Source organism: Diadema antillarum, unplaced genomic scaffold (assembly GCF_040938485.1).
Source record: "Diadema antillarum isolate AM-2024a unplaced genomic scaffold, OU_Dant_1.0 scf00000025, whole genome shotgun sequence".
Taxonomy (NCBI): domain Eukaryota; kingdom Metazoa; phylum Echinodermata; class Echinoidea; order Diadematoida; family Diadematidae; genus Diadema; species Diadema antillarum.
This window is the reverse complement of record NW_027270914.1, coordinates 664,006-687,599: the sequence shown is the minus strand read 5'-3', so window position 1 is coordinate 687,599 and position 23,594 is coordinate 664,006. Positions and strand designations below refer to the sequence as shown.

Sequence of the window (23,594 nt, the reverse complement as noted above, 5' to 3'; positions counted from 1 at the left end):
GTGAGGTCGATTATTTGAAAATTGCATGACACAATTCCCTACTCTTTCTGCTTTTAACACGTCCTATAAAAATAATCGGCTGCGGAGATATCGATGTTTAAAAAAGAGCATGTCAAGACGTCTGGGAAATCACTATTTCGAGAAAAGCGCCCTAAAAGTTCTCCTTGCGACGCAATCACAATCAAGAGACACGCAAGTCAGTATTCACCTCCGGACAATAGAAGTTAAGCCCTAGCAACCCCCGAAATGCTCATTCAAACACAGCGTCGGCGGTCTCCTCACCGACCAATCAGTGACCAGGATATCAGGGGGGTGTTTCATCAACGTTTGTCAGCGTTGACGAGCTTCATCGCTGACGATTTGGTTAGCGATGACGTTACGTCAGCGATAACCAAACTGACGTGAAAAACCGTTTCACGAAGCCTCTGACAAATCGTCAGTGTATATTTATTTTTCAATCGAGTTGGACGAGGCTTCTGACGAATTAGGCCACGCCCACCATATCGAGGCGCCAGAAAAATGATTGAAAAAAAATATCTTTCACACTCTCGCGTATCTCGTCCCGTCACCGGTGATTACTTCCATCCTTACTCAAGTATCTGCAGACGACCATAACATTTAAAGAATGAGTGAGCTGGATGAGTTATCTGTAAGTATATCTTCTAAAACTGAATTATCATTGGCTTGCCTGGAGATGTAGTAGTTTGAAATGAAATCCATTGATAGATCCTAGAAGACTAGATTCGTAGATGGCGTCGTTAGATTTCTATCTTAAGACTTTAGTCCCACTCATTCATAAAGACGTTTTGTAGTATGGAAGTGTATCATACCTCCTCCTCTAGCAGCGAGCAGGCATCTAAAAATCTGGTACAGTGGTAGGTAAGGACATAATAGGCTCCATTTACACCATTACTGCGTGTCCGTACTAACTACGGCGGGCGTATTGCGTATTTATCATAATCGTAAATTCAGCCAAACCGTGTGGTGTTCATCGGTAAATTTAGGTAAGCTGCGTGCTAAGGAAGCACCTTCCACAGCACACTAATTACTCGTCTGCTCGTTAGTGATGCTGTGCCGTGAATGCGGCCCCACACACCAAACGGCGTTTACGCGAGATTGATAATTGATACAGCGGTTAGGCCTATTTCCAAAGCATAGCATCTGTCGATCGTCCTCCCTTCCTCCCTTTTTTGCTTTTTGGTCTTCAACTTTTTGATATTCTCGGAAGGACTCCCTAGCCTCTAGCATCAGTTACTAGGCTTATAATTGCTAACATTTGTTGTCCCGGACGTGGATGTCCCTCGACTAATTTAAGTGCCAATTCAAACATATAAGATTAGAAATACAACCCTGGCTATATTAATAGCTAGTAGGCCTACCTACATACTAGTACATTGCTACATTTAACATTAATATTAGTACCCTAAACCCTAACTACACACAGCCCAGTCGCTGTACATAGCTTTCGCACAGCGTACTGCGTACAGTAGTACTAGCTAGGTAGGTAAACCCTAACCCTATTAAACCCTCGCAATACGACATAGTATACGTAACGTTAGGACCTACCCTTGCCTGCTTGTTAACGCATGGGTGCAGGCGCACTGCGGTGGAGCCCATTTTACGATTTTGCGTAGGTAAGGTGTAAATTGTAATTATTGATAAACAAACCACGTATTGACAAAATCTGTGTCTTAAAAGACCCTTGGGCCTTGCACAAAGCCGTCTCTTTTTCCCCGATGCAAATTGTATTGTACATGTAATTTGTATTAAGAACCAAACATGCATTTTCAATGCAAAGCGGGGGAGCAACCATGGCTTCCATGCCATGCAGCACTTCACACACAAATGAATGGCAAATCATAACTGCATTGACTTTCTCTGTTGTTGAAATGAAATCATTACTGTTTCATTGAAATGTTGTATTTGTGAATGATAAAGTATTCGCATTTTCTACTAAGGGTAGTTATTTTGTTTATTTTTTGTTGACTTTCATTCGTTTTCCATTGCCTATGCGCAGTGTCCTGCACGTTATGTACTCGTACGGTAATCGGATGTCTGCCTACATAGACGTACTACTCAGTAGATACTAGTACTACTAAAGTTTAAAGTCGTGCCTAATTTCAAAAGCTGGTTAATACAGGGTGTCCAACCCAAAACGAAAATGAATGCTTTGTCAAAACCAAATGCATGAAATTATAGAGAATTTTCATACGAGTCGAACGACACAAGAAATAAAATTGTCTAATTTGGTTGATTACTTTTCTTTTTAATCTAGACTATCTAGTTACTAGCATGCAGCACTCCTACACTTTTTTCTGTACCGGTAATGGAGGAATTTTTCTTGACAACCCAAATTTGGCTCAAAATGTTTCTGTTTTGAAATGTGCTTCTGCCAATTGCAAATTACAGTTAAATGAGTCTAAAATTTACAGAATACCTGGTTAAATGGGTAGTTAGAATCAAAACTTATTATGAAATGCATGTGCTTGTTGAGAAAAACAAAACTGTTTGCACCTGTATGCAGTTCAACACTGACAACACAGTGTCTTACACACATGCACTATTCAAGATGTCCCTCAATTTTCCAACAGTTAGTGTATGTGGTCCTTTCTAAGACCACATATGTAGTAGGTGTGATGAGCATGGCTAGATTTTAGAGAGATGTTTTTGTTGATCATGACATTAATTTTTTTATTAAAATTGATTTATCTTATCAAAGGCTAAGGCCTTCCAAAAGTACATGTATGCAAAGAGACTACCCAACAATTTCAGGTCAACTTTCAACAAAATTCCTATAAGCATCGTGCATTGCAATGTGTGGAATTGATCTTTGTTAGTCTTCAAAGGCAGTGGCTTTTGTTCGATGCTGCCATTTGGAAAATTTGAATAACAAATTAATGGTCGAACCGTCTTTTCAAAAATATTTGTAGAGTGTAGTATTCAAACCTGCTACGTATGTTTTCATTTACAGTAAGCTATACTGATCACAGACATACAACACATGTTAAATTGTATGACCCAGATTGCATCTTGACAGCTGAAACAGTCACCTAAATTTCTCCCTATGATAAACTATTTTTTTTAGTCAAAATTAGTATTTGAATGATAAAAGTACTAAATTTCTGTTTGGTAAATGTCTTGTGACATTGTACCCAAAAATGTGAAATTAAAGAATCAAAATATGTTTACATTATTTACGAATTTAACAAATTTGTTCCCCTGGTAATACACTATCTACATGTAGAATTTCTCAGCATTGATACAGCATTGTAGGTATGGACGCTCATTAACACCTCAATGAAATTAACTGCTTTTTTTTAAGATCTAGTACAAAATTCATAAAAAACTAGAAAAGCACTCTGAGAGCGCAGACTTCCGCCAAGCATCAGGCCATTTCCACCTGCACTGATCTTGTTTGCGATCATCAGTGATTTCCACCCATACGTACTGCATTGTGTGCTGAAAGCCGCCTGATTTCCCAATATACATGTAGAAGCCTTTGTTACGTCATAACCCCTCAGCTGCACAGTGCGCCTCGCCCTAGCAGAAAATAGAGGACGCACTTTAGTGCGCGCGGACAAACAAACCAACGGTAACGAAAACATAACCTCCCACCTTGGCGGAGGTAATAAATCTGCTGAATCTTATTTAGTGTCAGCTACATCTAGGTGAAATCATGCTAAGTTATATCAATATATAGTTTACTAGATAAAAAATGTATTGAAAACCAGCACTATTAGTATTGTCTTTGACAGCTGTCTCTTGATAACTGAGTTGTTTATTACTGTGCCTGTAAAATTGTAGTTCAATTTTTACACTAAAAGATGTTAATTCAGCCTTTTGCTTTATTCAGATGATGTAGAAACAAGTTTATCGTATTTATTTCATTTTGTTTTGACGCAGGAAACTGATAAAGTACATGGACGGTATCAGCCTGGAGAAATACAACTCCTGTGCAAATATGTCAGGGAAAACTACCAACAGTTACACCCAAAGACTGACAAGCCGAATGTAAGTAATTTACGTAAACATACATCTTGAAGTCAATCAAAAGCGTACTGTAGTCTACAAGTTATCAAAGAAATTGTAGAAATGAGAGACCAAAAGAAATTATGATTTTAAATGGATGTAAGCAGTAGGGACGCTGGCTCGCAATGTGATTCTCTGCAAAATAATAACTTAGCCTAAAAAACGTAGACGAATTGTATCCTCGTAAAATGATATTGTCCATGTTTACGATAACTTTTAAAAATAAACAAACCCTTCATAACAGCATTCTCGATGCATTTTTGGGCTCGAGAGTCATAAGGGAGAGGGGGAATGGGGACACCCATATAAAGAAGCGCTCCAGCGTCACCTCCGTTGTGATTAGCTGCACATCACACCACAGTGCTGAGTGATACTCTATCCAGAGTTTTTCAGCATATTCATCCAGATTCAGATCCAGATGTACATAACACACAGATTGGATAAGAAAAAGGTATTTTTATTTGACTGCGCGCAGAGCACACCCTAAAATTGACATATTACGATTCTTTTAGCAATGTTTTTTTGTTGTGTTAAATTTGATGTATTTAAAATTATTTGATAGTTTTCTTTGAATATTTTGGTATTATAAATTTGTTTATATATATATTTTGGATGTCCAAAAATATTTAGATTAAAAAATTGAAGGGTGGGGAGGGGGGGGGGGGAAAGATACCTCCCCCAAACAAAAGTTTGATGGGGGGGACATGTCATTGAGTATTTTTCTTTCTAGCGATGATTTTGTTGAACATTATTTTCTTGATTTATTTCATCACAGCTCTGAAACGGAGACCACCCAACAATTGAAGGCGTACAGTGTAAATACTCAATCGTGAGTGCTACACGCCATTAAAACCAAAACAGCACCAACAACTAGTCAACTTTCAACAAAAACCCTTATCAAGCATCGTTCCTTGTGATGCATGGCATTAATCCTTGTTAGTCTCCCAAGGCAGTGGCTTTTGCTCCGATGCTGGCAGTCAGGAAATTGAAATAAGAAATTAACGCTCAGACTGTTTTTACAAAAATATCTGTGGATTGAAAACCACTCAACCAAATTTGACAATCTTGGTGTCACTCTTCTCCTTGATAATTCCCCTATAACTTAATGTCATTCATTTTGGAATCAGAGTAATGCAAATATGCCCAAATTATCGAAAAACTTGGGCTCTGGGCCATGCTGTATACACACACATATATTGTCGGAGGGGGGGGGGAGGCCTCGTATCTGCAATTTTGGTGAAAATGACTTTTTTAAAAATAATGTCAAATAATGGGATAAGTGATGTCAAGTCCAAATCCCAGGTGTCCAACTTAAAAAATGAAGCCACCACAGTATGGTACAGTAAAGGCTTTCCCATTCGCTATAGTGCTTTGGCCGCCATATTTTTTTGGCTCTCCTGAACATTTGACATTTTGCAGAATACAAGGTCTTCTCGCCCCAGCGGCGATATGTGTGTGTGTATATGTGTGAATGTAATATTGTTTATTATATTATGAATACTTACAATAATTGTTACTGTTCTAATTCAGACTAAAGCCAGACTGGCACATGCCTGGAGACAAGCAGCTATCTCCCTAATGAGCCAGGGGTTTCCCCTTTCGAAAAATAAAAAAAAGGAAGATGGCCCACACCTGCGTGATCTATGGCATCAAATGGTTTCTAGGGCCAAAAAGTACAGGGACCAGAGGAGACAGACAGGTGAGAATGATATACATTGTAAGTTGTACTTCTAAAATTGTATGGAATAGTGGATAGGCTTAAGAGAGATCCCACTCCACAAAGAAGGGTGCTAATATGTGACTTTTATCAATTTATCACAAGAATCAAGAATTGTTACATTGTTGATTTTTATAGATAACTGTTATTGGAATTTAGAAAAATTGTGAAAAGATATAAAGCAGCTCATCTCTTCTGTTGATGTGAACAAAACCCTCAATGACAATTTTAATACCTGGAGTAAAACAGTAAGATATTTGAAATTTCAAATAGAAAATTGATTTAATTCAAAGTATATTCATAATACCTTAATAATAGTATGTGTTTCATGTAATTATATCGCTACATCGAGATATATGTATTTTTAAAGTAAATCTTGATTAAAGAACTGTTGTAGGAATTCACAAGTGGAGGCTGATGTACAAATATAACTTATGAAAAATGATTAAAATAAAATGGATAGACAACCATGAAATACTGATTGAAAATACAGTATCTCAATCGTATTGGTTTCTGTAGGCGGAGGACCTCGACCAAAGTTTCATGAAAGACATGAAATGGTACTTGAAACTATTCCCAGCCAATGCCAGACAGGTTTCATTGGTATTGAAGCCGAGGCTGGTGACATTATTGCCTTGGTGAGCATATATATATTTTTTAATGTATGAATTTCCCGTTATTTGCAGATAAATACGATGAAGTTGTATAATGAAATAATTCTTTTAAAAAAATCACCTTTCTTAATTCCTCTTCAAGATAGATTATAGGTATTTAATTTTGTTGATTTTTTCCCGCTTTGATTCTTCTCTAAGAATTTATGATATTACTGTACTCAAATTTTTGAAACATTGAACTTTTTTTCATTTGAGGGTGGGATTTGGTTGTTTATAAATAGTTTCATTTATGTGCTATTCAATATAACAAGGGATAATTTCACTTTCTTAAATTGATTAAAAAATGAATAACAAGAAATTTCCCTCGAAATGATGAACTTATGATTACACGTAGAAAATTACATTCGAAAGTTCCCATTTCTACTTTTACATATTTATTGAACATTTTTAAGTAAATTTTTAAATGAGGAAGTTGAAGTTCTTCAAATTTCTATTATTTTTCTTGTAAAAAAATTGTTGCTTTTAAAAATGTTGCATTAATCAATAAATGAAATAAAATGAAATGGAAGTACAACTGGCAAAGCACCGCATGGCTGCTACTTCATGGACTTGCTAGTGACTTGGTTCTGAGTCATGAGTCATATTTTCAGAGCCTGAGTCAGAGTCAAATTTTAAAAAAAAAATGGATTCCAGTCAGAGTCACAAAAAACTGGACTCGAGTTGAAGTCCTTACTCAAGTCACACAGCACTGTTCATTATTTCTCCTCTGATTTAGATCCTCTGTAAATTGTTCTGCAAAGGAATTCCTTCCTATTATATTTTGGTTAATTACATTCATGACCTTAGTTCCTCTGTAAAAGAAGATTAATTTCTGTGTATGAATGAGATCAATTAAATATGTAACAATTTACTAAATATGAATTGCAATTACAGTTGGGTGGAATCGATGGAACACAGGAGCTGCCTACACAACAAGACCGACATTACAGGCATGAACAACAGGAACAGCAACATGGATATCAACCACAGCATCAACCACAGCAGCAACACCTGCCACAACAGCCTCAACCACAGCCTCAACCACAGCAGGACCAACAACCACAGCAGCCTCAACCACAGCATCAACCACAGCAGGACCACCAACAACAGCAGCCTCAACCAGAGCATCAACCACAGCAGGACCACCAACTACAGCAGCAGCATCAACCACAGCATCAAGCACAGCAGCACTACCAACCACAGCAGCTTCACCAACCACAGCAGCAGCATCACCAGCCACAGCAGCAGCATCATAGGCATGTCAGTCCTAACAAGGGAAGAAAAAGGCAAGGAGAATCACAGGCGCAATTGGATCTTATCGAGATTGAGAGAGAAAAGCTGGAAATTAAGAGGCAGAAGCTTGAGGTGGAAAGAGAACAGTTGGAGGTGGAAAGAGAACAGTTGAAGGTCATGAAGGAGATGCTTGCAGAAATGCAAAACGGATTAATCTTCAAAAGTGAATTGTAGTTTTCTTTCATAAATACTTTGATACTTGAATTGGTTCTTCCAAAAATGGCTATATTCCTACAATAGCAGTGCATTATTTGAAATAATACCATCCAAACAGTTTCACTTTATATGAAAATTGCTGTAAAAGGAACTTTTGAATTCAACTATTTAGAGATGATTTTATTATTTATCACATTTACATCAGTGATGTTATCAAGAAATTTCAAGAAACTGTATGTTTCACATGTGAGGGACTGTTTCTATAAGAATAATACAAATGTAAAACAAAGAGGAACAAAGAAGTAGACAGTTGTCATGATCTGATTGTACATTAACAATGAGGACTTTCACAATCGAGGATCACAGTCATATATGTTCACTTCCATTAATGTGTAACACTAACACCTATTAACAAAAGTGGTTTCATGAAGAAGATAATGCTTAATATGTACAGACTACCCGTTAAAATATGGCTATTCTACATTCATGTTATATTCTGTCTTCTTCAAATCGTTTGGAGCACCCTGTTTTCTGTTTGTATATGATACAGAGAAAGCAAAAAAAAAAAAAAAAGTTCTAAGAATTGTAAATATATTAACTGACTCATTTTGACCAGTCTTCTTTAAATGTTCTGGAACAGTTTTGTCACTGTCAGTCATATTACAGAAGTAACCCCTTGTTAAATTCAATGAAACATTGAAGTTACCAAAGCCCTGCTATAATGTGTATAGATGCTTTTCTGTTCTTATTTGTAATTATTATGGAAATTTTTACAATCCCAATTTAATAGGATTTCTAAATGAAGCAAGTATGACTCATGTATAAATAGACAAGTCGTGCGCATGCATTCTGAACATGCTGAAGCTTCGTTCTGTGAGTCTGGAAAGCCAAACAGTAACTCAGTACAATAATCAAGCCTACTGCTAATGAATGCATGAAAAAAGGGTTTCTGCACTTTCACGGCTCAAGTATCTACAAATTGATGCAGGTGATAACTAATGTATACAAAAATTAGACTTACATGTATTTAATACATGTATATGATTCTCCATGTTTATACTTCAGAGAATCCAAATCTATACAACCAATTTTTCTGAGGGATACTTTCTTAGATTTCTCATGTGGCTTGACTGACTTGAGTTCACACAGAACAGAGAAATGATCATAAAGTAAAGGATCTGGACACGGTCAGCCCAAAATGATATTGTGTAACTTGCGAGTTCCAACCAAATCTACACTGCCTCCATGTAAAGGAGTAGTGAAATGCACATGCTTAATACACCAGACAAGGCAAGTGCTGTAATGTAAACATAAACGTACACTAGAAATTGTGCCATCAAACTTGATATTGGGCCTTAAACATTTATTGACCCCTGCCTGTGACCTTTGACCTTGTGTAGACCATAACCTCCCAAAGGGACACTGTCCATCCAAGTGTGGTCACAAACGGACCTATAGATCAAAAGTTATGAGCAATAATAGAAATGTGCCACAGAAACTTAACATTGACCCCTGATTTTGACCTTTGACCTTAAGGTGACCTCCCCTAAATTTCGTAAAATGTGAAACATTGCAAAACCACTCTTCCCTCCAAGTTTGATTCAAATTGTAGCGCAGAGTACAGAGTTCAAATTTTTGTAGTGTTACGGACGGACGACTAACGAACGGATGACAGAGTTGATCCCTTTATAGTCTCCCATCATCTCCAGTGGGTTCAAAACAAAAGACTCCAAGAGATCTGAAAATGGCCTAGATTCAATATTGTCAATGTGAACATGAATATTGAAATCAGTGTTAAATATAGCAGGTATGTTGCATTATGAAGTCTTGTATGAACTCATGACATTATTTTCATCCATTTCAAACTGTTGCTTCCAAAGAACTAAAGATGTGTTAAGCAGATAACTTCTAAATGGCATTAATAATCATAATGTGAAGTATATACTGGGTGGCCCAGAATTAATGTTACATAAATACACCTTAATAACAAAGGAATGAATGACTGAATGAAATTATTGTTTGAAGCATTTGATTAAAGAGCACTTCGAGTTTTGTTTGTAACCAAAAACATCCATTTTCACAAAGGCATATTGATTTCATGACCACTTAACTAAAAATTAGGGATTAAAGACGTTACTCATTTGGTTTGACAAATCATTCTTGACTGAGAAATAGCAGTTCATTCAAATTAGAGTTGCCTGTAATAACCTTAATAAAATGAAGACAGAGACTTACACCACTTAATGCACTTTTTTCGTCACATACTTAATGGGTTTACAAACAGTGATAGGCAGTCTTTGTGTTCGTTTTCTGTAAGCCAGCATGATCATTTATGTTGAGATTTAAAGTAATGAATTGCTATTGCTCAATCAAGAATGAATTCGCAGGCTAAATAAGTAAATTTGTTAAATCCCTAGTTGTTAGTAATCTTGTCATGTAATCAAAATGCCTTTGTGAAAATGGATGTTTTTGATGGCAAATGAAACTTGAATTGTTCTTCTATCAAATGCTAAAAATTCAATAACATGTATTTTATTCAGTCCTTCATTTCACAGCAGCGTGTAATCTAGGCAAAATAGTCATTAATCAAGTCGTCTCTGACTTGTCGTCCTGACACGGCGTCAGCCCCTTCCTCATGCTCCTCGGCCTCTTCCTGAAACAGAGCTTGTGGCACTTCGACTTCAGGTTGGTTGAGTCGCTTGCTTATGTTGTGCAGACAGGCGCATGCTGTAATCACATCACTGGCCCGCTCTGGCAACATGTGAAGGCCTGACCCTAGGAGACAGCGAAACTTACACTTTAACTGTCCATTCACCTGTTCGATGACAACCCGGGTGCAGCTGTGTGCTCTGTAAAGAGTGGAAGTTATTACATCAAGAAGTAAAGCTTTGTCTTTGTGTAAAATTGTATTTCTTAAAAACAGAAGACTTGCACTTTTTAATTAACTCTTTATTTGTCATGGTGGAAACCCCCTGTGCGCCACATTATTTTGAGACATGAAGTTAGTCATGCTTTGAGAAAGATTTCTGTATTTCCAACCTTTATAACTTCTACGAATTTCTGGTAAGCTGGACATAATATTGAGCAAAGTTGAAGAGGAATGCCAAGCTTAGCTTTGATATAAATTGTATGACAAATCTATTTCTATTTATTGTTTTTATGACCAGAGTGTAAAAGCATGGCTTTTGCACATAAAACTGTGAGAGAAACTAAGAATTTACATGCAAATTTAGTCGGGAACAACACTTGATAGTCAATCACCACATAGAATGCAAACTGTATGTAAAAGGAACAAAAGCTCGAGAAAAGCTTTCATTGTACCATTGGATTAGGCGGTTTTTAGATTGGTTCAAGCGAAATAGTGCGTTTGAACAGAATATGCGAAGTTGGCACGCCGTCCAACTGGTGGGACGTGCGATCATGGCACGTAAAGAGTTAATTCAGTGAAAGAGATTAGTACGTACTGGTTGTATCTTCTTTCAGCTTGTGTGGCAGGCAGGAGTTTCGGGGTCATTAGCCAAGGCTTGAGTCCATATCCCGAGTCCCCAAGCATCAGTCCATTCAGAAGTCCAGCCTCAAAGCCACGGCCAACTGCACTGGTCTATCAAAAAAGGAGGATATTTTTATTGTGTTTCATTATCTCTAATTATACCCCATTATATTCATATGATTAAAGATATTCTTTATTGAAATTTTTGTAGTACATGTATTATCATAAAATACGAGCAATTGTTAATGGAGGATATTCAAGATTCGCATTATTCTCATGCTTTTTTTGCAAATCAAGCTTGTTTTTATGCCTCCGCCCTGAAATGTCGCCGGAGGCATTATGTTCTCGGGTTGTCTGTCCGTTCATCCGTCTGTTTGTCCGTCCTTCTGTCCGTAATTCTATTTTTTGGGCAGCATATCTAAAAAACTTTTAGAGGTATCCTAATGAAACTTGGCATGTATATGTATGAGTGGGCGTAGTTGTGCCTATCAACTTTTTGGTGCACATGCGACAGGTCAAAGGTCAAAAGGTCAAGGTCAAATGCTCAAAATTTCACTATTTCCCCTATATCTATGCAATGTCTGGATGTATTTTCTTGAAACTTGGTGTATACATGAACTATCAAATAAAGATTCCCCAGAGAGAGCTTTTGGGTCATGAGATTAAAGATCAATGGTCAAAGGTCAAGTGAAAATGTTAAAATTTCACTTTTTTCTCCATGATCTCACAAATATTTCAAGGTATCTCCATGGAACCTATGCATGTTCTGACTGGCAGTGATCATGTAGGGGAATTAGGGGTCGTGGGTGGAAGATCAGGGGGTGAAAGGTCAAGATGAACTCATCCAAATGTCATTATTTCTTTCTTATCTATGCAATTCTTGCAGGATTTTTTCTTGAAACTTAGTGTATGCATATATTACCCAATACAGATTCTCTTCAAGTTTCCTGCCTAATGGTCAAAGGTCAAAATGTCAAATATCAATTTAAAGTGTTAAATTTCAATTTTTCATTAAAGTTGTAAAAGGATCAAAAGTTGGGTACAGAAATCCTCAAATCCCCAAATACCTGCACTCTTAGACAGTATAGACATTCATCTAAATAAACCATGTTCAAGGATTGTGAACACTCAATGCATTTGTGACAAACCTGTCATTTTGATATTTTGCCAGTCATATGACACACATTGTCAAGACATTGTGCTATAGTCCTACATGTATTCGGAGAACCATGCATTATAGAGGAGGCATACCAGTCGCCATAGGGACATTTCTAGTTTGTTATATTTCTGATTGTATGAATTCCTTAGAAAGAATGGATAAACCCTATAAAGGCTCAGAAAAATAAGGAATTTGATGACAATTTCCCTTTAACATTTTCTAAAATGAGAACCAATATAGAATTTAAGTGTTGTGCATACATTCAATTATCAATTCTTGTGCAATGTCCAGACTTTAGTTCTGTTGATGGATTAAGTTTCAAAAATATAAGGATAATAATTCAAGGAAAGAAATTTTAGTGTGCATTTCTTACTCTTAGAATTCGACTATCGTGAGTGCTTCCGGGCCATCTTGCTGACACGCTTGTTATTTGGTATTTAGCATTGCACGTAAGCTGCACGTTAATGCTGTAAAACCCCTTGCGGTTTACGTAGAGATGTTCTACATCACCAAGAGCCACACCGTTGATCTGGACATGGGTTCCATCAATGGCTGCCACAACCTTGGGGAATTGGGCCAAACGGAAGAAATCAAGCTGTGTCTGTTGAACATCTTGGGGAGAATGAGGGAATTTGATGAACTGTGGAAAAAGAAAATATAATTATTGAATTGATTAAAGTTTTTATATACATTTCCATAGTAATGCTCAAGGCCAGTAATTAGTGTGAAGGGAAGGATCAGTAGTTGCTCAATTTGAAAAAAAAAGATTCAATATCACAGTTTATATTTCCACTGATGTTATGATCATTGATTTTAGAAATGTTGGGCCACTTTATTTTGTCGACAAGTTATGATAAAGGTGAAAAACAATGTTTTACATCTTCAATTGTTTCTTCCACTGTGAGATATTTAATGAAAACGTAAGTGACGGTTCAGCAATGTTTTTGTTCATTTGGCAACATGCTAGTCTATATGATTTCTCTGTCTTTTTTTTTTATTTCCTCACTTAAATCTCACTTAAGTACTTTAATTTCTACAGTGCCCTCTAAACAACTACTGAGCCTCCCCTTCAAAGCTATTTACATGAATTCATCTGTACTTGCTTTTCATGTGTTTAAAACAATGTGAATCCATAAGTACCAAGTGGAATATGACATTAACTATTGATTGACCAAAAGTGTAATTGCCATGTATATGATAATGCATGAAATGTACAAATGTTTGGTACTAAGAAATCAAAGAATCGAATAGAGTAGATACATATTAAAGCTTCTCAACATTAAATCATCAGAGTATGTTCCATGAATGGATAGAATGTCAGAGACGAATTGATATTTATAAGTGCAGGAAATGACCGTTAACGCAGAGCTGTGATTGGCTGTCAAGATAAGCAAAAAGTTCCCAGCAGCATGCTTATAACAGCATACTAAATTCGTAGACCCTATTCTGTGCCGCTTGCATCGTTTTTGTAATCAACAGCTTGGAAAGTATTCAATTCAATCCATTGAGTTAAATGTACATATGTTATAGCATAATTCAGATTAAAGATTTTGCAATTCAGATATTTTTCATCCGAAACTAATATATGCATATGTATATATATGTTTACGTATAATTTATAAAAGTCTATTGACAACTGAAATTTCTATACTACAATGTTATTTATTTCTTGATGAAAATGTTTGCGTTGACTGCAGAATTTCAGTTTTTATTGATGCTTACAGTATGTGGTATTTTAAGCAATAAATTTCAAATCTTAACATGATACTATGCTATTGCAGTTATTTTGTATTTGTCTTGATTTAAAGCAGAAAGACAGTTTTGGGGTATGTGAAAACATTTTAAAAGCTTTTTTGGCATAAATTACAGTATTTGATCATGATTATGTAGAAAACTCATCCAGTACTAAGAGTTTTCTCCAAACTGACCTCTTGTATCTTTTATAAAGCTAATATATTTTAATTACTTTTCACTTTGTTCGAGGCCTCCGAACAAAACTGTACACTGTGTCAGCTATACTTCACAAGGGGTAGTTAATGATTACTCATCTTCAGTTCAAAGCTTGGAAATTGTTCAGAAATATTTTGGATAGTGTTTTATGAAATATAGAAGAATTCTTTTATTTTAGAAAAAGAAATACGTCTTCACAAAACTATCTTTGTGATTTAAGTTGGCCATAATTGTTATTACTAGGCCTATTCTTTTCTATTATTTTTTTTTTTTTTTGGTAAAACATTGCGGGAGGGTTTTTGAAATTAGTTTCGCATGTGTATTGTGTGTGTGAGTGTGTGTGTGTGTGTGTGTGTGTGTTAGTGTGTGTGTGCACGAGGCTGCGTGTATGTGCTGGTGCATTTATACTTACCACATACTAGTAATTTCTGACAAAATTAAGACCCACAATCTTTTGAACAATTTATTTCTTTGATTTCTTTGTGATTAGAATGCTTTAGTTTATATTTTCTTACAAATCTGTCTTATAGGTCCACTATTCATTTATGATTACACTAATAATTACCCTATTGATTTTCTAGTATTAAAAGCAATATTGATTGTAATAATCATAACAGTAATAACAATAATTATTGTTGATGTTTTCAATACTTTTTAATGCCATCTAGTTATTTTTTTGGGGGGGGGGTGAGGGGGTGGTAAATTAATTAAGGAGGTGTCAGTGCCACCGTTCATAAGTAAAAAGAAGGGCTAGTTCACAAAAGTTGTGTTTGCTCGGGCATCAATCACATAGCTTTTTTTTGGGGGGGGGAGGGGGGAAGAGTTGTCCTGGGTGAGACTGATTTCAAGTACAGTTTTTTTCTCCGTTGAAGTTTGAACATTTCCCTTGTATCATAATACTTGAGATATCGTAAAAAATGAAATGTAAATGAAACAACAAAGTAAAATAAAAGAAAAATAATGTACTATACTTGAAATGCTGCCAGCTTACGGCCGACAATGGCAATGAACAACGAGATACTACTGTATCCAAAAAAAAACAAAAAAAAAAAACCCGACAACATTGCATTGCAATCGCAATGTGAGAATGCATTCGGCGCGGCTTGAGACCCCAAGTCGGTGGAACTTCATTAACATTCCATTTCCTTCAGACTTCGACAGTAAGTTATAGTTTAAACTTCATAGCTTCTCTGGCCTCTTTCTGAAAATTTATACGAAGCTAAGGTAGAAATCAATACATTAGAATATTAAAAATGTCGAACTGTATTAAACCAGTAAAATTTAAACGCGATCGCTATGTGTGTACAGTGGCACCCAACACTCGTGGGTAGGTATGGGACTAAAGAAATTGCATAATACGCTGCGTACCTGACTCTTCATGTGCCGTGGCGTGGTAGAAACCCCCTTTGTGCCACATTTTTCGGAGACATTATGTCACTTCTTTAGATATCTGTTGAGCTGGGGCAACTAGTGAGTAAAGTTGTAACTGTTAGAGAAAATGGCAAGCTTTGCTTTGATGCATTATTGTACGTTGTATGCCAAATCTATGGTGGTTTTTCCTTCACATGAGTCTGACCAGTGCCAGTGGCAGTGGCAGTGCAGTATACATCTATAGGCTTAGCTACTATAAAGTGTACAATAATGTACATTAATTGCTGCAAAGGCATGAGTTTTGCAAACTTTACAGTGACAGAAACTAGCACCTCTTCATAGTCGTTCTCCACATGAAATGCAAGCTATTATATGAGAGGAACGGTAGCGCGAGTAACCCTTTCTTTTCTACCGCGGCATTAAATTGGAGATTCATTTATTATTTATCGACAGCCGCTAGCCGGTATCAGTTGGGAGCATTATCCTTCTTATAAATGTGTTTTTTTTTTTCTTTACGTTCAAACAAACAGAAAATTAAAGATTGGTATCTCGGTGCAACCTAAAATAAAGTTTAAATTGAATGTTTTGTAAGTGTTGATTTTTAAACCAATCATTCCATAACTTGAGTTTAAAACTAATGAATGATCAAAGTTATTTCACTGTCAGTACAGTGAGTGAGAGGTAAACTGTGAGTGTGAAAATATGTAAGTTAAGTTACATCATATTCATAGTCTCAAGTCTAGTTCACTCTAACAGGCTTAGAATCAATGTGTAATAGTTTGAAGGATGATTGTTAAGAGTAACTTACTTGGTCCTTCTTTGCACAGATGGCTTTTGTCACTTTTCGTACGATGCGCGAACATGTTGGGATGCTGCAGCCATGCAAACTGGCAGGATCATCAAGCACACTGCCAGTTGCGAAGAAGTGGAGGGCAATACATACTTGAAGTGCAGCTGGCACAGCATGGCTTCTTTTGGTTTGTGGCTGCAGACTCTCTTCCAGTACATCTATAATGTAACCAACTCCTTCTCTGGTGAAGCGATACTTTTTAAGCATTTCGGTGTCGTCATAGATATCAAAGGGGTTTGTGCGATCTCTAAAGATGCGCTCTCTGCGCATCGCAGCTTCTGCAAGAGCATTGATGAGTGCAGCCATTTTGGTTGTCAAGGCTCAGGGACAATTATTTCGTCAGTGAAAATCATCTTCGTCGATAGGTTTTACCCATCGACGAATTTATTGAAAATTCGTCGATGACTTCAAGATATTCGTAGCTGGTTTTCATCGACGAATTTTCATGAAATGCAAATTCGTCGAAGAAAGTAAAATCGTAGGTGAAAACGTCGTTCGTCGATGAAAACCTTCGACGAACTCGTTGATGAAACGCCCCCCAGGAGAAGCGGCTAGGCATAGCGCAACCCGCCCGCACGCACCAGTCGACTGGGCAGTGTGCGAGCTTCACGCTTCGGTTAGCGGCAAGCAGCAAACTGACCAATGAGATCACTCTGGTCGTTGTTAGGGGCGGAGCCTATGTGTGGCGCTCAATCCAAATGTTCGAACCAGTTTCTGCTTCGTTGAATCGCCAAAAAAACATGGCCAGAAAAACGCTATTTGCTGGTCTTTCCTTTCATCATTTTGCTTCAAAATTTCGACAGATGATAGAAGACATGTCAGACTCTAATAATATGTCAAAGTCAGAAAATCGTAAGTTTTGACCAATTTTGACGCTCTAACTTCAAACTCGATTTTCACGGCTTCGACCGTGCGCGACTTTAGGACCATTTTGTTGTAGCGGGTCACACTATTATTATAGAACCAGTGGTAAATCTGATCTACGATATACAGATAGGACAGAAGGTCATTTGTCGTTTGTGTTTTCAAATAAATCATAATCTGGGTTGACATGAAAAAAACTCTTGGGCCTTTTTTTTATTGATTTAATTTTTTTTTTTTTGTATTTCAGAGATTGGACGAGAGGATATGGTCCCTTTTTTTCTAATTTCCCCTTGCCTTATGTTCTCTCTGGGATGATGGGATTGAAAAGTTTGTATAATATAGCTCTCAAATAATATAGAACAGGACAGTTATTTGGTAATTGAGTATCTGAATATCAGAACGACCCAAGACGGCTTGTGCCGAAAGGGTGGGTTGGGTGGTGGCGCGTCGCGTTAATGGGAACACCACCCTTCGTCCAAAGCCCCCCCCCCCCCCCCCCCCGGTTTTGCCGAAAGGGTGCGTTGGGAGCGTTGGGTCGCGTCGCCGTGACTGGAACCCCACCCTTCTTCCAAAGCCCCCCCCCCCCCCCCCCTCCCCCCCCCTCCCCCCCCCCCCCCCCCACGGTTTTGCCGAAAGGGTGCGTTGGTACTTTTTCTCATGTAATATTAACCCTATAAAGCCCGAGCTATTTTGACCCTTCCCAGGCCTAAGGGGGGGGGGGGGGGCACATTGTCCCCCCCCCCCATTTTACTTTGTTATTGTTTGATGTTTCATCGTCATATTTGGCACATGGGTAGAGCAACTCATAGTCTACATGACCGCATACTTGATTTGTTTCAAAGTCACACATAGAGGGCGCTATTTACCAACATATAAAGAAATACATAGGAAATATGCTAAAAACATGATTTTTCTGTATAATTTCTTTATCCCCAGTATATATGTCTTATCATAGACCAATATTTTTCATATTTGCCACAAATGATCTGCAAGTCAAAGCTCATTATTTTTTATGGTTAAAATTTCTCAAGGTCACCACATGGGGGCGCTAGTCATAACAAAATAAAGAAATACATTGTGAGACCTGTGATGTATTGTTTGGGATAGGTACATGCATAGTTATCATATTTCATATTCCCATAATATCGGAATTTTAAGTTTGCAGATTGATAATGTGATAAACAAATTATATTAGAGGTATAACTTGGGTGAAGGAATCAAAATGACACAAAATAGAATGGCAATCTTTGGAAAATACTGTTATTTTCAAGTATCTCTACTATATCTATTGTTTTATGGCATTGTCACAGAAAAACAAAGGAAATAATAGGAAAAACATTTCAGGGCCATAATTACTTCACATTTTGCTCCTTCAGCAAATTTCAGCGAAGAAACGCCTATTTCATACATTAAATGGTTAATTGGAATTGGAACAGAAAAATATGACAATCTTACTGACATGGTTGTCAGTTTATTGTTGCCATGGCAACCAGCAATATCAAATATAGCTAACTTATATATCAAAATGTTCGGAATAAGATTTTAGGTAAAGTCATCAAATTTGGTTAAAACTGGAATAAGGGCGAAGGAGTGGCGGATGAAAACCTGGTAGGGGCACAATGTGCCCCCCCCCCCCCTTGGGCTTTATAGGGTTAAAAGACGAGTTTTGAATTTATATTTAACCAACTGATATTAAACAACAAATAACAATAAACAGTAATTGGACGAAATGATGACTAGACCAACTGGTTATTAGACCAACTGATATTAAACAGTCTATTAGACCAACTGGCTGTAGACCAAGTGGTAATAGAGTGTAAACCGATCCGGACGATAGCCTCTTTGAAATGCTTGTTTGAAGGTTAAATGTAAATTCAAAACTCGTCTTTTAATATTACATGAGAAAAAGTACCAACGCACCCTTTCGGCAAAACCGGGGGGGGGGGGCTTTGGACGAAGGGTGGGGTTCCAGTCAACGCGACGCGATCCAACGCTCCCAACGCACCCTTTCGGCAAAACCGGGGGGGGGGGGGCTTTGGGCGAAGGGTGGTGTTCCCATTAACGCGACGCGCCACCACCCAACCCACCCTTTCGGCACAAGCCACCCAAGTCCATGGAAGACCATTTCGAGTATACTTAAAAAAAGAAAAAAAAAAAAACCTTCATATGTTTTGCATTTGTCCAATGATATTCTTTTTGAACTGTGATGGGAAGGCAACATTGCATATACAAATTAGAACATAATAACAATTAACATTTACATTAATTGTGGAGAGGCCATTTTGTGTGATGGACTTGGGTCGTTCTTTGAATCATATGGAATTGAGTCGTTCTTTGAATCCTATATGTGACCCTGCACCTCAAAACAAACAAAAAGTCGCCAGACATGAATTTTTAGTTAAGACCATATTCTGAAAGAGCAGATTTTAAGCTTTAAAATGATGTATGACTCAAATCAAATGGACTCTCCTAACCTATCTAAATACTGGAAAGAAAGCGCAAACTCAGGAAAAGTGTGAACTGAGAAAAGAGGCTCTGAAGTACAGTGTCTATTCAAGCGCTTAATCTCTACCAAACCGTGCTGGCTGTGCGATGAATGGGACAAAAAACAGGAAGTAAACCACCAGAGTAACAACAATGAAGGGATTATCAGATTAAACTGAAATTAAGTATGCCTTATTAACACATTCTGTCCATAATTAACGCCAACTTTCAAAGCATTAGCACTATCCTTTCAAAAGTTATTAGAGTTGAAAGCATAGGCGTACCCAGGATTTTTTAGAGGGGGGTGTTCAGTGGCGTACCGTGGGTCAAGACATTGGGGGGGGGGGGGGGCGCACCTCATGGAAGCAACATCAGAATTGCATAACTGTACAATTAAATGCGAGCGAGTGGAGCGAGCGAGCTTGAAAATTTTGACATTTTACAGTCCCTAAACTGCCGTTTGTAGCTATATAATAATATATGTATATATATATATATATATATATATATATATATATTTGCTTTGGAAATTAAGGGGGTTGCACCGGGTGCAACTGCTGGCAGTTGCTGGCAGTAACATCAGGAGAATGGCATAACGATTAAATGCGAGCGAGCGAAGCGAGCGAGCTTGAAAATTTTGACATTTTAAGTCCCCAAAATGCCGATGGCAGCTATATTTTTTCGCTTTAGAAATTAAGGGGAGGGGGCGCACCGGGCGCAACTGCTGGTAATTACTGACAGCAACATCAGGAGAATGGCATAACGATTAAATGCGAGCGAGCGAAGCGATCGAGCTTGAAAATTTTGACATTTTACAGTCACCAAACTGCCGTTTGTAGCTATATTTTTTCGCCTTAGAAATTAAAGGGAGGGGGCGCACCGGGCGCAACTGCTGGCAATTACTGACAACAACATCAGGAGAAGTGCATAACGATAAAATGCGAGCGAGCGAAGCGAACGAGCTTGAAAATTTTGACATTTTACAGTCCCCAAACTGCCGTTTGTAGCTATATTTTTTCGCTTTAGAAATTAAGGGGAGGGGGCGCACCGGGCGCAACTGCTGGCCTTTACTGACAGCAACATCAGGATAATTGCATAACGATTAAATGCGAGCGAGCGAAGCGAGCGAGCTTGAAAATTTTGACATTTTACAGTCACCAAACTGCCGTTTGTAGCTATATTTTTTCGCTTTAGAAATTATGGGGAGGGGGCGCACCGGGCGCAACTGCCGGCAATTACTGACAGCAACATCAGGAGAAGTGCATAACGATTGAATGCGAGCGAGCGAAGCGAGCGAGCTTGAAAATTTTGACATTTTACAGTCCCCAAACTGCCGTTTGAAGCTATATTTTTTTCGCTTTAGAAATTCGGGGGGGGGGGGGGCGCACCGGGCGCAACTGCTGGCAATTACTGGCAGTAACATCAGGAGAATGGCATATAACGGTTAAATGCGAGCGAGCGAAGCGAGCGAGCTTGAAAATTTTGACATTTTACCGTCCAAAAACTGTCGTTTGTAGCTATATTTTTTCGCTTTAGAAATTAAGGGGAGGGGGCGCACCGGGCGCAACTGCTGGCATTTACTGACAGCAACATCAGGATAATTGCATAACGATTAAATGCGAGCGAGCGAAGCGAGCGAGCTTGAAATTTTTGACATTTTACAGTCCTCAAACTGCCGTTTGTAGCTATATTTTTTCGCTTTAGAAATTATGGGGAGGGGGCGCACCGGGCGCAACTGCTGGCAATTACTGACAGCAACATCAGGAGAAGTGCATAACGATTGAATGCGAGCGAGCGAAGCGAGCGAGCTTGAAAATTTTGACATTTTACAGTCCCCAAACTGCCGTTTGAAGCTATATTTTTTTCGCTTTAGAAATTCGGGGGGGGGGCGCACCGGGCGCAACTGCTGGCAATTACTGGCAGTAACATCAGGAGAATGGCATATAACGGTTAAATGCGAGCGAGCGAAGCGAGCGAGCTTGAAAATTTTGACATTTTACCGTCCAAAAACTGTCGTTTGTAGCTACATGTATATTTTTTCGCATTGGAGGGAGGGGGCGCCCGGTGCGCCCCCTGGATCCGCCACTGGTAGTCAAGGGTGTCGGTTTATGTTTATGATTGGGGGAGGTATGACCAGCGACGGGGCGTCGAAGTGACCAAGCGGGAGAAGGATGTCCAAAATCTGCACTTTATATAGAGCATCCCCTAATTTGTTTGTGTTTGTGAGTGTGTGTGTTTCATACAGATGGAAAAGTTAGGAAATAGCCAAGGTCAAGTCTTATTATTGGCAATGCAAGGCATTTTAATATAGACTAGTATGTAAAGCAACACTGCAAAATCAATGATCAAGCTTTTTGCCATTCCGATATTCTGAGTACGCTGCGCACATCCTGCTTGTATTCAAAATGCCAACCAGGAATCACGCTGAATCACAATCTTTTGTCGTCTCCGGGCTTTTTAAACAATGTTATACCTCTTTAATTATATGGTTAAAAGAAATCGTAGAAAAATATCTTTTTTTCTTGATCATCCTTTCATGTCGATTTCAAAAGCAGTTTACTAACCCTTGAATTACCATTTCCTTTTTTTTCTTTCTTTTTCTTTTTTTTCTTTTTTTTTAACGAGCGGATGGGGGGGGGGGGCACGTGCCCCCCCCCATGCCCCCGTAGTTACGCCACTGTTCCTAGACCTAGATATCTAATGAATTTTAGGCGCAATAAAGTCATCCAACCACAATTTGTAGACTCACACTCAGTTATCTTTCAGTTTTAACTATCCGAGTCATTGAAAAAATTCATATCTACTATTACTAAAGATTACCAAGTCCATGACCTATTACTAATTACATTGAGTAGCAAGTAACTTGCTACTCCCAGAGCTTCCAGAGCTTGCTGCTTCCAGTAGGCTACTATACTGACTGTACTTGGTGGTCAGTGGCGTATCTAGGGAAAACGGCGCCCGTGGCAAGCGCGAAAATTGCGCCCCTAATTTCTGAAAAAGTGTTCAACCCCAACCCCATCCCGGTAGGGACTTAAAAAAAGTCCTCATGACATGCCGTCAATCCCTCGTTTGAGGCGAGTCCCCAACTGGGGCATACCCAAAGTGGGGTGCGTATATTTGTCGTTTGGGAGTTGGGAGTCGAAGGACTTGTCCATTGCAAATAAACTTTCTGCTCAAGCGTGACAAACCTGGAGGCCAAGCCAGGGTTTGATGACTCCAGCAGCTGTCGTATTACGTAAGAGCATGATAAGGATATCTGCCTGTGGCAGACCATTCAAAGTGAACTCAATTTTCTCTATCCTTTCTAAAGTTTTCAATTTTATATTCTATTGAGAAATTCTATGGTCATCCATTTTACATTTCGAACGAAAAAAATTGACCCGTAAATAACGAAAATACAGGAATAAGAAGGAGAGCATTGCCAGTTTGCCGGTGCTGACAATGTGCTATTTGGCAGTGAGTTACAACGGGGAGGTGAGACTACCTCCCTGGTTACAATCAGCCTGCTGACTGGATCATTGAGAAAGCAGCTGTCGTATTACGTAAGAGCATGATAAGGATATCTGCCTGTGGCAGAC

General features: G+C 38.3%; 2 protein-coding genes across 3 annotated transcripts; one reads left to right on the top strand and one right to left on the bottom strand.

Moving 5' to 3' along the window:
* Positions 1 to 313: 313 nt before the first annotated feature.
* Positions 314 to 14,094, top strand: LOC139733652 (uncharacterized). Of its 2 annotated transcripts, none has more exons than XM_071644476.1 (5): positions 314 to 649; positions 3,904 to 4,011; positions 5,560 to 5,728; positions 6,266 to 6,384; positions 7,294 to 14,094. In XM_071644476.1, exons 1-5 carry the CDS (start codon positions 626 to 628, stop codon positions 7,864 to 7,866), a joined length of 993 nt encoding a protein of 330 aa, XP_071500577.1. In that variant the 5' UTR covers positions 314 to 625; the 3' UTR covers positions 7,867 to 14,094. The 2 variants fall into 2 exon arrangements, with proteins under 2 accessions (XP_071500577.1, XP_071500569.1); XM_071644468.1 differs by having other exon boundaries at positions 5,560 to 5,746.
* LOC139733893 (putative nuclease HARBI1) lies at positions 10,410 to 13,958 on the bottom strand. The gene is made up of 4 exons (XM_071644703.1): positions 13,938 to 13,958; positions 12,871 to 13,137; positions 11,313 to 11,449; positions 10,410 to 10,697 (listed from the first exon to the last, which is right to left on the bottom strand). The coding sequence occupies exons 1-4, from the start codon at positions 13,956 to 13,958 to the stop codon at positions 10,415 to 10,417; spliced, it is 708 nt and encodes a 235-aa protein (XP_071500804.1). The 3' UTR covers positions 10,410 to 10,414.
* Positions 14,095 to 23,594: the final 9,500 nt, after the last annotated feature.